The 13,594-nt window shown below is 44.3% G+C and overlaps 1 protein-coding gene across 1 annotated transcript in view; it reads left to right on the top strand.

Annotated features, from left to right (window-relative positions):
- LAMP3 (lysosome associated membrane protein 3) overlaps positions 1-13,594 on the top strand; it is a 95,664-nt gene that overhangs the window by 35,600 nt on the left and 46,470 nt on the right. Inside the window, exon 2 of the mRNA XM_086950647.1 lies at positions 12,096-12,823. Coding sequence (XP_086806773.1) covers positions 12,096-12,823 — 728 coding nt within the window. The remainder of the gene's footprint in view (positions 1-12,095; positions 12,824-13,594) is intronic.

Below are 13,594 nucleotides of genomic sequence, written 5' to 3'. Positions count from 1 at the left end.
CTGCATGTGTGAGGTCCAGGGGCATAACACAGGCCCCTGCAGCCTCCACGGTGCGGGGGGCCCTTCACCCTCCAGGGGGCCCTGTCAGCACTGCACTTCTAAGGGAGCTGAGAAGTGTAGGGTTCCCAAGTTTTCAAGGACACTAAACTTACTTTTTAAGCACAGACATTGACTTTTTGGGTGGGGGAAGCAAAGACTCATATTTTGGAAGATTAGGCTTATCAAAAACTAGGCTCATCTTGAAAAGACAGAGAGCAGATCCCTGTTGGCTCCTGCCTTCTGTGGCAGTGAAAGCTGTGCTGAGTGAGCACCTCTCACTTATTCTCATGAGTAATGATCACTGCCCAAATGAATCGCCATCCTGTGCCACTAACCAATAGTTCGGTCCATGGATTTATTCATTTATTTAGCATTCCAAAATGTTTTCTTTACAATATCCCATGTATTTGGTAATAAGATTAGAAATGTACGCTACTGCCTTTATCCTAACAAATGAAGGGGCATATTCTCAAGGAGCTATCGCCGAGTTAACAATACTTTATCACAGCCAAAGTCGCGATAAATGTATCGCCCCATTCACAAGCTGGTGCTAACAACCCATAGCACCAGTTTACCTGCGATAGCAGCTGCAAAAAACATCGCCACAGATGACCCCTGCAACTATCGCTAATGAGATGCAGAGTAGGCGTTCCAGAGCAAAAAGCTGCAACAACACCACTCCGCAACATTCTCAATGACCAGCCAGATCGGTGATAAGATCACAAACCATGCGATAAGGTGCGTTAGCAGTAGGAAACTAACACCTGCTCTGACCTGGTGTAAAGTCAGACCACAGCCTGCACCACAAACTGGAGCCCAGCCCAGAGCCACACCTGAAGAACAACAGATGCCATGGAGCCACTGAACATGCAGCCCGGACACTCAAGAGGGCCACAACACCGGCCGCCACCACCCCAGGAACCCCCTATCTCCCCCCCTCCACCCGGACAACGACATTCCACGTCAACTACACGGAATCATGTACCAAATATTCCGCCTGATGTCGCAAAATCACATCTGGTTACATGCATGTGTCGACACAAAAATGAACATCACACATTCACCTTCAAAGCAACAAATGAAAATGTATTAAAACAAACACAGAACAGAAATGAAGACACATGGCGGCACCCCTCGTGACAATCCATAGGTCACAGCCTGCAAGACAAAAACCATAATGAGAAGGTGTGTCCTGCACACATCAAGGGACAGAGAGAGAAAACGAAGGAAAGAGAGAGAAAAAGAGAGAGAAAGAAAGATGGACAGAGAGGAGGAGAGAGAGCTAGGCGGACAGAGAGGGGGAGAGAGAGATAGATGGACATAGAGGGGAAGAGAGAGATAGACTTTACAATGTTGGCCCGTGGAGGGCCAGCCAGAGTCCTTCAGGGAATGACAAGTCCAAAGGAAGAGGAAGAGTTCAGTTCGCAGTCTGTTTGCTGTGTCATTGGCGATCATACAAAATATCGCAGTCCATTGCGAGGTCCAAGGTGAGTGTTGCAGAGTGTATTGGGGGAAAGTGGTAGGTGATGATGCAGAGGGCAGAACCACGCTGAAACTGGGCAGATGGCGGAGATGAATGCTACTGTGTCCTTACCACGATGGCGCTTTCATCCGCCTCTTCGTCCTCTGCTGTTCCATGTGCCTCGTGTGTTGGTGGTGCTGGCCCATCTCCAGCACTGTGTAGCAGTGACACCTCAGGGGCTGGAGGTGGAATGTCTACCGCACTGTGTGGCACAGACACTTCAGGGGGGCGGAGATGTGGATTTAGTGGTAGCAGCAGCATGCATCAGCGTTAGGCCTTGTGGCAGCAATGCCATGAGGATGGTTTTGGGGTCATTGAGGAATCCAGCTACCACTCACTGGTGTGCAGCCGTTGCAGCTGCTCATTCCGCATTGGCCCGCTCCATGAGCCTCCGCATGTTTCCCACCTCCTGGGCGAGCTCGCTGGAGCCACTCTGACTTGTCAGTCGTTCTTGTCTCTGAGTCAGGACTCTGGCGATGTTAGCCATGGTTCATTGGAGAGCATGGAGCGGCCTGTGGGTGTCCCTTAGGGACTGTGATTGGTTCCTGATGGGACTTAAACACCCACGTTTGGCATCTAGTTGGGCTGCCATGAGATTGAACCCCACCCGCACCTCTTCAGCCAGCTGCTCCTGGCATCCCAACACATGGCGTTGGAAGGCCTTGTGTTCTTCGTGGGGGTCCTGGGAGGCAGCCGTGATGCAGTTTAACAATGTTTTCACATGTGAGTTGTCGCATTGTTCATGTTTACATACAGACTGCATGACTGTGTACATCATGGCTGTTTGGGAGGAGCTGCCCATTTGATGGTGGACAGTGTACATTTCGACAACAGATGTGTGTGTGTTTGTACTTGTACATTGTCATCTCACATTTCCCTGCAGTGCCACTTGTGATTGGCCAGTGTCTACACCCAGTCAGCACCAGTTATGTCCTGTGGTCTGTTGTAGACGTGTTGTGGTTTGTTTATGTACGGGAAGGGGTTTGAGTTGGGAGAACAGGAAGCAGTGGCGCTCAAAGCAGTGTGATCTCTCAGTTGTGGAGTTCGTGAGGTAGGCACGCGAGGTAAAACAGGACAGGGGAACACAAACTCAAAAGGAAAACAAACCCCTGTGTAGGTTCAGGGCGGCCTGGACCAAAACAGAAGAGGAACGGATCCTGTGAACACTCAAGAGAGATTGGTTGTCCTGATGTCAGGACGCAATGATACATACGAGTAGGAAAGTATGTCAAAGTACAAAATTCAAGCACACAGGTTCATGTACGTGTAGAAGTCTTTTATAGAACAACTGTTGGTCAGTACAGAAGATAATAGCCAGCCGACACGTGTTTCGTCACACCGTGAAGGAGATGTGACTCATCAGGGCTGCTAGGTGGACTGGGTCGTCGGGTGCGTCGTGGCGAGCTTACACGTGGAAGTGGCCACGTAGTCGAGAGGAAATAACGGCAAAGGCAACCCCGTTCCTCAATGGTTGGTGGTGGAAGTAACGGATTGGTGCGTCCATCGTTTCCAGGGGGTGCTTGGAAAAAGGGTTCAGGAGCGCATCGGGTTGGTGCGTCCGAGGTGCGTGGTCCGGGTAATGGACAATGTCAATAGTATATCAGTGCTACAATTGTCTTAGCGTTGGCCACCATTTTATGTTCAAATGCCTGGGATATATCCACTACTCATTCTTCAGTGCTTTGCCATCCTTCGTAATTTGCACTGCCAGTCACATCAAAGAGTTAAACGCATGTTGATAAACCATGAGTTGAGCACACGTTCCAGTTCATACAATGGCAGATTCACACTTCCATCCTTCACTAGAGGGTAAACTGAGTGGTATCCTGACAATTGTGTAATAACAATATGTTATGACCGGTTGTATGCATCAATGAATCTTACGAAGAAGATTACTGTTGTCTGGTGGTCTCTGTAATTTTCCTCACAACACAATACCTGATGTGTACAACGCTTGGGAATGCAGGCATGCGGTATAAAGTGCTATTTAAAAAAAAACACACAAATGCTATTTGCCCGTACAGTTAGAGTCACCTGAATGCTTGCTGTGCAAACATCATCTGAACTGTGCCTTAAGTTTCTGGGGAAGGCAGCTGCGTATTTCTTTCTGTGCATCATACCTACTAAGATATACCACTATTTTGACTCCTCCTCTGCTGGTGCACTTTAGGCTGCCACGCACACACCCTTTCACCTTAGTACAAGGGTATGTGCGCAGGGCTGGCTTTAACGCTGACAGGGCCCTGTGCGACAATCATTTTTGGCGCCCCTCACCCCGTGACAGTCTCCTCGGATTGTCTCACTACTACTGGGCAAAAATGCCGCTCATCTCTCCAATCATAGGTTATTGCTAAACACAGTGCCCTCTCCTGAGGTCAGCGCCCAGTGCGGCTGCACCGGTCGCACTGCCCTGAAGTCACCCTGGGTTTTGTACCGAAGGGGGTCCTTCCAGTACACAATCTATGCTTTAATACTTTTCCCACTTAGTATGTGTGCTGTACAGTGCAGCAGGCACCGAATCTTCAAAGTTCTGAGATGCCTGAATTCCAGAATTGAAGAAGGTGATTCAGAAAGGATTTAGGAAGAAATTGATCCCATGGAACCACTGCCATAGTGGCTACCATAAATCCCTGGACTTTGAGCGAGGTCGTTGCTGGAGCGTATTTTCCTAATAGGAGTTTAGAGAGATGAGACTGTAGAGTGGAGATTCTCTTATCTGTAAGGAAAACCTTGTCCCCTTGCGTATCAAACCTAGACCCCATAAATGTCACTTGTTGGAGTGGTGATAGTTTGGACTTCTCTTGATTGACAATTCGTCCTAACCTTTGAATTAGGTCCAATTCTATCTTGACTTCTTCCTGTGCCTTAGAAAGGGAAGAAGAACACAAGAGGCAGTCATCAAGATATGGGAAAATAGACACGCCTTTTAACTGAAGCTGGGCTATGACTGGGACAAGGACCTTCATGAACCCTCTAGGAGACGTAGCCAACTGAAAAGGAAGAGCTTGAACCTGAAAATGTCTCCTGTCAATAGCAAATCTCAGGTACCTTTTGGCTGTCTTTGTGTATTGATATATGGAAATAAGCATCCTTCAACTCCAAATTCATCATGAACTAGCCCCTTGACACCAGCAGGAATATTGATTGAAGGGTCACCTTTCGGATATCGTCTTTCATGAGGAACTTGGCCAAGTCCTTGAGATCCAGAACTGGAGGGTACAAGCCACCCTCTTTAAGAAGTAGTAAAAGAATCAAGTAGAAGCCCTGCAGTTTCTGATCCTTGAGCACTTGAACAATTGACCCTTCGTAAAGTAGATCCTGTACTCCCTGCAACGGTGATGTCCACTTCAGTGGATCTAGAGGCAGAAGTAGCTGGCTGATGCTTGAATTTAATGCAATATTCTTCTTTCACCATTGAAAGAAGCCAGGGATTCCAAATTGTCTCTGACCATTGTTGAGCAAAATATTTTAGTCCCCACCCCTCTCACATAGTCATTTTGGCTGCTGTTGAGCCTGCGAGGACTGAAGCTGAGTTTTTTTCTCCCACTAGAGCACCCTGGTCACAAAAGAAATGTTTATCCTTCTGAGCCTGAAAATGTGGCTTCTGAAGGGATGATTTCTTGGCTGGGAACTATTTGAAAGGTCTCAGTATTATCTACTCTTCAGCCAACTTTTGGACGATAGTGTTTAGCTCTTCCCCAAACAACTTGGGACCAGAAAAAGCCAAGTTATGAACCAGGGAGCGCTGACAAGGATCTAGCTTCCCGGGGGTTGTCCAGAGAAGCTGCCTACCCTGAATCCAGGCACACCGGATGTTGCCCCAGATCTGAATAAGTCACATGAAATGTCAGAAAGGAAACAAAAAATGTGTTCCATCTTAGCCTGGAATGGAACATGCATGGCCCATTCCATCTTGAAGACAATCACACAGTGCTAGGAAATCATTTAGCAGCACTTAAGTTGCATACGCCGCGTAAAAGCTTGCTTATAAAGCAAAGATGTTTACTGCATAAGCTCTCTTTAAAGAACTCTCAACTTTTCTGCCCACTATATCCGATAGTGTTGCATCCCCTGATGCTAGTGAAGTCCTTTGACGGTAGTGAAGAAGAGGAAGCCGTGGAAAAGAGAATAGTGTTGACATTTGGTATTTGAGAAAAATCCTTCTCAAACTCCTCCATTAGGTATCAGAAAACAAATCAGGAGGAGGTACTGAAAAGGGGATTTTTTATACTACTAACAGTAGTAGTAGACAGAGGGCTCCAAGTCTGTTTAGATCTCGCCTAGACATCGCATGCGATGTCTCTTCGAGACATGTTGTTTAGTCTTAATGGGCTTGAGTGCCACCCATTATTTACCATTGGTGAACTTCAAAGCCACTGTCAATTGCTTGCTTCCTGCTGCTCTGCTCTGCTTTCAGCACTTCCATCTTCTTGCATGTGACCCTCCCCTAGAGCGTTGCCCAAGTACTTGTGTCCTTACACTACTCACGATTTTTTTAGCTTTTTTTTCTTTTTGTTGAGCCACTCTACAGAGAGCATGTTTTGTAGTTTTATCTGCCCTCTGCTCCCTACGGCCATCTGTATGTGCTTCTTCCCTAGTGTTGCCACTCCCTCCCGTTGCCTTGCTGGCCTCCCACCCAGCCCAATAAATGATACGAGAGGCCAGAAGCATATGTCTCATCCTGCTTCAGGAAAGTCTCTGACTTTTGCTTTTGTTGCTGTTTTTAGACAGCACAAACTAGACCCAAAGGTATTGGAGCCCTTTACACAAAGGAGGCATTCATTTTTATAGGCACGGAAAACGAAGTGATTCGCCCAAGGTCACAGGATGTTGAGCAGGCACCGAGACTCGAACCTGGTTCCCCATCTGCAAAGTGGACAGCTTTTTTGGAGTTGCTTCAACTCGCTGTAGTAGGTTGCATGTTGCAATTAAGATGCTTTACATTGTAATCTCAGTGTTATCTTTTGGCCAACAATCTGAAGTGCTGTAGGTGTCATTTAGCACTTCAAGACACTTCTTTTAAATGAACAGGCTCTTCCATTTGTGCTTAGCATGGATGATAAACATGGAACCTGTTATGTACTGATCATGTCTGCTCTTGTTTTTTCTTACATCGTCACTGGCTTTTGTTCAAAATAACCCCAAAAACTGTCTTTGGATCCAGCATTCCGTTTATTTCTTTTTGTATTTTCTGTGTCATGGGATTGCAGCTTCACTGCAACAAGGGTGGCTCGCTCGCAAGCTCCTACATGTGGCGAGGAATGTGAAGCCTACAGCCACAAGCTTGCCAATTCCTGTTTATGTGCACTCTTGCGAATCGGAATGCATCCGTTATTTATTTGTTCTGACACATCAAACATGTTGTCATAATAGCTGAATGATTGCTAGATAATCTTGTTAAAAAATATGGTTCATGACTGGAATGCAAATATATTGTTTCTGGAATGTTCCACTAAGCCCATATGTTCACCAACCCTACCCGCCCTCCAGTTCACCACCCCCCACCCTATTGATGAAGCCATTAGCTCACCCATAAGCGCGACCTATTGGCTTTGCTAATGCTTGTTTGCATTTTTTTATTGGGTATGGGACACAACCTGTACAACGGAACTTTTACAACGCACTGCCATTACAACGCAGTCATTACAACGCAACATCCCTTACAACGCATGCCATTACAACTCAACCATTACCACGCGTGACACTACAACGCATACAATTACAAATCATGTCATTACAACGCAGTCATTACAACGCATACCATTACAACGCATAGTACCCTTACACTATCCAACACTTACCCTACTGTTGCACCCCCTGGAGTTAGAATAGTACTTTTTACCCCTACACTATCCAACACTTACCCTACTGTTGCAACCCCTGGAGTTAGAATAGTAATTTTTAACCTTACACTATCCAATACTTACCATACATGCAATGTAATGGTATGCGTTGTAATGGTTTGCTTTGTAAAGGTAGTATGCGTTGTAATGGAATGCGTTATAAAGGTAGTTTTTAAAAATTCGTTGTAATGGCATGCGTTGTAATGGAATGCTTTGTAATGGATGTTGCGTTGTAAAAAATACGTTGTAAATGTATGCATTGTAAAAGTATGCGTTCTAACGTCATACATCCTTGGGTATATATATACCCATGCAGGAGTCGAAACTCCTTATAAAGTGAAAGCTGGGACGAGCGGGGTGAATGATGGGTAATTTAGGATGATCGCGCCAACTCCCCAGGGTTTGTTGAAAGTCCCATGTATCCTCAATATCTTTTTTGTAAGATTGGAATTTGCCTTTTTCTTGTAGCTGTATTCAGTGAAAGCTTGTTGTGTTGTATACTGTGGAGATACTAATTAAAAATGTTTGTATATGATTTTCCTACTGGAGAAAGCCTCAAAAGTTTTGTCTCCCTGTCAAAATATGACTATTTTTGTACAGGTAAAAAAAAATTCAAAAGGCTCCTTTAACGTGCACTGCAACAAAACAAAATGGGTTTCCTCCTGTTAAGACCAGAATGCATGTTTGTTTGTGAATGCCATTACCCAGCAGCGGCTTCCCTGGCCCCCTTTCACTTGATATGCTCCAAAGCTGCTTCTATTCTACATAAATACAGGACAAGTCTATAGCAAACTTTAAAATAGGGCAAAAGAAAAAATCTATATTACTGCACTATGCATATTTTTAGTCTTCTGCATATTTCCTTTTTACACGATCACAGAGATAGCATTTGTTTATTCTTCTATGTCAAGAATGCTTGTTCTGTTCTACACAAACATTTAACAGTTCAAACGCTTAGAATGCAATTCACGCATACCATATGCAGAGGAGAAGCATTTTTTCGCAGTTGCAATTTAGCTAAGATAAAAAATATTGTTGACACTGGCAGCAGTATTGGTTTACATAAGTACATTTTTTTGGATTGCCCAAAAATCAATACATTTGAAGAAAAATGCACAAAGATAAAGGTGTCCTAAATACAAAACCCCCATCTATATCGTTTTGGGGCGAAGCTCCTTAAATACTCACTTGACTAAAGTTACAAGCAAGCTGCAAGTATACCACCACCACAACACACAAATGGTGAGACTAAAATAATAAATGTCCAAGGATCCGTTGGCAACGTTATGTAACATGCATCTTTAGAAGATAATTCTAAAGATTCTGTGGACGAGTTACAGAGATTTTAAAACCCTGGGATCCCTCCTTGATTGTCTATCAGAATATTGAGATGTTATTGTGGTGTTACCATAATATAGTCACAAAAAACTTGACAACCAAAATATTATGGAGGTTAGTATATATTAGGAACTATAGATTAGCTGTTCTTATCTCCACATTTATATACTTTGGTGATATATATAATATATATATATATATATATATATATATATATATATATATATATATATTTAGTTTTTTCAAGGGATATAGAAGTTACATTGAAGATATACATATCGTCAGAGTACATACATGTGGAGTTAGATATAGTAAATCTACTTACCAGTGTATACTTGTTGATATTTTGGTCTGCAATATTTTTGTTTTGCTACAGTATTACGTTAGCATCATATTAACCCCTTCGCCGCTGGCGGGATTCCCCCGCTGTGCTGGGGGGCGGGGCGCGTACAGCACCCCCATGCTCATGACGAGGTCAGCTCGTCGAGCTGAGCTCGTCATAACCGCGCCGGTTCCAATGGAACGTTCAGCACAGCAGGGGAATCAGCCCAGCGTGCGAGCGTTCCACGGAACGGGCGCGGTCATGACGAGCTCAGCTCGTCATGAGCACCGGAGCGCCATGGCTCATGACGAGCTGACCTCGTCATGAGCATCCAAGAGGTTAAGCATTCGAGTGCAGCTGACAAACCGTTCATATCAAGTGTCCTACCTTTGTAGGTTGATGTGAATGGTTCGTCAAGTGCACTTAAAAAAGAAAATCCTTCTGGTACTCGCTCCATTGTGCGTCGTGGTTTCACTTTGATTGGTGCTTGGCGAACGGCTCAAAATGGGTCAATGCCTCCTTTTTAGATTCCTGCTTGGAGATTGCCACACAGCCTAAGCAGGGATCAACCCGCAGGAAAGGAAGGGAGCGACCCTCCATGCTTGGGCAAGTCCTACACCCAATGTAAAACAATTGTTTACAGTCTTTCTGCTCCCCCACCCCAACCAGGGGCAATTGAGTGTATTTATATACCCATAACCGGTAGCACAGTAGACACCAGGGAGAAAATAAAAAAAAGTTAAGATGGATTGTTGGCGGCCTACCCTGCCATTGGCCTGTGCCCCAACCCCAAAACAGCCCAACACTCTTTCTTCACCCCTGGGGGGGAGGTAGGAAGCCCACTAGACCCCAATAATTATTTTTTTCTTTTAGAAATAACCATAAAGCGTGTGGATGGCGCTCCCATGCATCAGGCCGAACCCCACTCCTAGAGGGCAAAAAAGTATTTATGTCTCCCCGTGGGGCAGATCAGGGTAGGTTTATCCCTAATCCGTCTCCCAGGGAATCTCACTGCATGGTACAGAAATGTGAGTACACAACAGAGATATAATTGTGTTTTCAGAAAAAAAATATGGGGTGGGTGCAGCCCACCCTGGGCATTATGCCCAACTCCAATTCCTGAAACCCAACAATCATTTTGCCTCCTAAGGGGTAAATGCATGAGGGACTGTTTTGCATCTTGTTTCTTTGTGATACAAAGGTTTGATAGCAAGGCAGCCATCTGAGCTTTGTTTCCCACAGAAATACTAATAATTATTTAACTTTAATAATATTTACCACTCTGGAAAACAAGGGAAACTGCATTATAGTTCATGTGAAATAAAGCCTGGGTCTTGCACCAATCCTATTTATTTTCACAGCAAAACAAACTGGTTCTAGTGTCTGTCCCAGGTTACTTAGTGCTGTTCATCAACAGCCCCTCAAGCTTCCCACCCCATTACGTAATCCTTCTGCTGCTCACTGGACCTCTAAGTGTGTCATATAAGCTTCGATCTCTTACCCTTTTTATGGTCTGGCTTGACAGCACAGCTGTCGCCAGACAATCATGTGGGAAAACCAGCAGAGGGGCTTTGGCTCCGCCCACTTGTTGGGAGCCAGGAGTACATGTTTTACTTGGGCTCAAATTGTGTGCTTCCACAAAAAAGTGCTTGCTCTACGCACAGCTGTGATCATTTTGTTTACTTATCCAGCTGCCCAAGGTTGTACTTTCAAGGGCCCACACATGCTACTAAGTTGTCTAAGATAACTAGATAACTCATGTTTTTTTCCCTCTGGCAGCAGCACAAATGGGAGGAGAGCAGTCATTAACCTACATGGATTTTTATGTCTGGCTTGACAGTGCAACTTGTACCTGACCTTTCAACCTGCAGCAGTATTATTCTACAGTTCTTTGCTTCTACACAAATACATCTCCATTCTCGAGCTATCTATTTGTAATACTTCACAGTACAATAAAACATCCTTTAAAGCCAGACCGCTTGGCTTTGCCAATGCTTGTTAATTTAGGTAGCAGTAGCAGTGAAAACCAAAGCATTTTGGAATTGGAGCTCTGCTGCATGTGCAATCAACCCATGAGACTGGGAGCACCACTTTCCTCCTGACATCACGGACACCACCACAAGGCATGCACTAACACAACAAGCGCCAAGGACCTTAGCACTTCTATTAGACAAAATCTTAAACCTCCTGCCATGGCCGTTAAGGGTCCGTCCACCAAACCCAGAGCCATCTTGTAGCAAGACTGCAACACACCAAGCCTTCCAGGAGCAATCGCTAAGAATTATCATCAACATTACTACTGCCAATATTAACAAAACGCAGCCACTACCCATTCCACCGTCACCGATAACGCACCACCCCCAATATCAGATCATCACCATATCCACGTTCCATCAATATCACCAACAATACCACCACCATCACCAATGCCACCACCAAAATCACCAAAAAGATGCCTGCCAGTGTCTGTGGAAGGGTAGCTTAACTCTGGCCTGTCTATGTGGTTTTCAGGACTACCCCCAAGAATTATGAAAACTTCATGGCAACTCAAATGTAATAGGGAAGCACCACCTGTTGATGACTCTGATTGGATATGAAGCAATTGGCATGGCCAATCCTGCTTTAACCCAAAGAATTGCACCTGGAGGATACATTTGAAATTGCAGGACTAATAAAGATGAGCCTGTTTAATTAAATGGGGTTGTCCTAAGCATGTCATGCTCCTTTTTCTGATCCTTTCTTTTTGAGTAAATAATGCCGGAGTGCACTTTTAGAGTCAAGACTGGTCCGTTGTTTGTTTTCATAAAAGTGTTCTAGTATCTGTTCCACAGACTTATGTTGATAATCAGACTCTGAAGTAGAATGGGCTTTCCCACACTTCGAAGTGGTGTTAGCTTGCTTGTAGGACGCTAAACACGCTCTTTAAATAAAACCTAAAATATAAACTAATGATAAATATATAAAATATCCTGTTTTTTTGTTTTAAAATAAAAATTGCTTTAATGATTTATTTTCGTCTGTTTATTTGCAGCATTTTTAAACTACAAAGTTGCCGGCGTTGGACAGTTGCCAGAAATTAAAGTAGGGAGTTCAAATGCAGCAACGCCTGCACTGCTGACGCCGCCTCCAGCCACCAGTAACGCTATCCCGCATTCAACCATCGAACCCACAGATGCACCATCAGAGAACAAAACAACAAAACCTGCACCCACCACAAAGCCTACCACCCATACAACAACAAATGTGACACAAGCACCTACCACACCCGCAACCACAACAAAGATCACAACTGCACACACCGTGAAACCTACCACTCACACAACCACAAATTCAACCCAAGCAACTACAAGTCCATCAAATACAACAGTCCACACAACTGCAAACACTACGCAGACTACGAACCACCCAACTACAAATTCAACACAAGCACCAACAGCGACAGCTAACACAACAGCCCACACAACTGCGAATACCACAGTGCCGACAAACCACACAGCTAATTCAACTGTAACACCCACCCTGCCAAGCAACATAACCACCACTATTCCTGCTAACCACACAACAACTGTTCCAACCAACATAACAACATACACAACAGCAAATGGCACTCACACAACCACCCACATAACTGTCATACCAACGCCTACATACTCACCGAAACCCTCGCCTCCTGTTACTGGAAACTACTCTGTCTCAAACAAGGGTGCTGACTGCATTTTGGCACTCATGGGACTTGAACTCGTCATTCATGCCAAAGAGGTAAGTTGTTTTTTTTAGAACATCCTTTCTTATTTCCAAGTGTCTGTGAATATTTGTCTCACGTAACCTTATAATAATGCATTTACTTTGGATGGGAAAACATATACAACCTTTGAGTGCATCTAACCATGTTGCTGATAGTGCTCTGGCGTTTACGCCACCATCTTAACATAAAAAAATTATGGTAAACGCATTTTTGGAAGATGTAGATTCACTGAACAGATTTAATTGTTTTCACGCTAGTTAGCTTTTTTGCAGGTCTTTTGTCATATCTCCTTGGCAAAATTTTAGAAGTTACATCTGTTATTATAATGGATATTTATTTTATAGTGAATACTTGCAGATGTTTAAGTTGGCACCAGGTGCCAGATGTACTAAAAGACTGGTCGCATATGTGGTTGCAGTCTTTTAATTTTACAATGCAACTAATGCGCTGATAACTACAATCACAAACTGTAATGATTATTAATGAGGTAGGCCCATATTTGTGACTCAGTATGACTGGCTAAAACACTTCCATTGTGGCCCACAGGAACAACAGACCACTAGTACTGTCTCTGCATTCCAAAATGTGTTTTTATTTTTTTAAAGCAGTCCGTTTTAAAAGGTTTTTATGGAACCAGTGCTGCTTTTTTAAATTTTATTTCTTATAAGTTTCCCCGGCAGGAAAACCTTAGTGGAAGCAGGCGGTGGTCCATGGAGTTACTGCCTACTTCCCAATATGCTGTAACACCATTCACTTGGTACCACTTTCCCTCTGCCAATCAGTTA

The sequence above is a fragment of the Lissotriton vulgaris genome, unplaced genomic scaffold (assembly GCF_964263255.1).
Source record: "Lissotriton vulgaris unplaced genomic scaffold, aLisVul1.2 SCAFFOLD_959, whole genome shotgun sequence".
Lineage (NCBI taxonomy): Eukaryota > Metazoa > Chordata > Amphibia > Caudata > Salamandridae > Lissotriton > Lissotriton vulgaris.
This window is presented reverse-complemented; position numbering and strand designations above follow the sequence as displayed.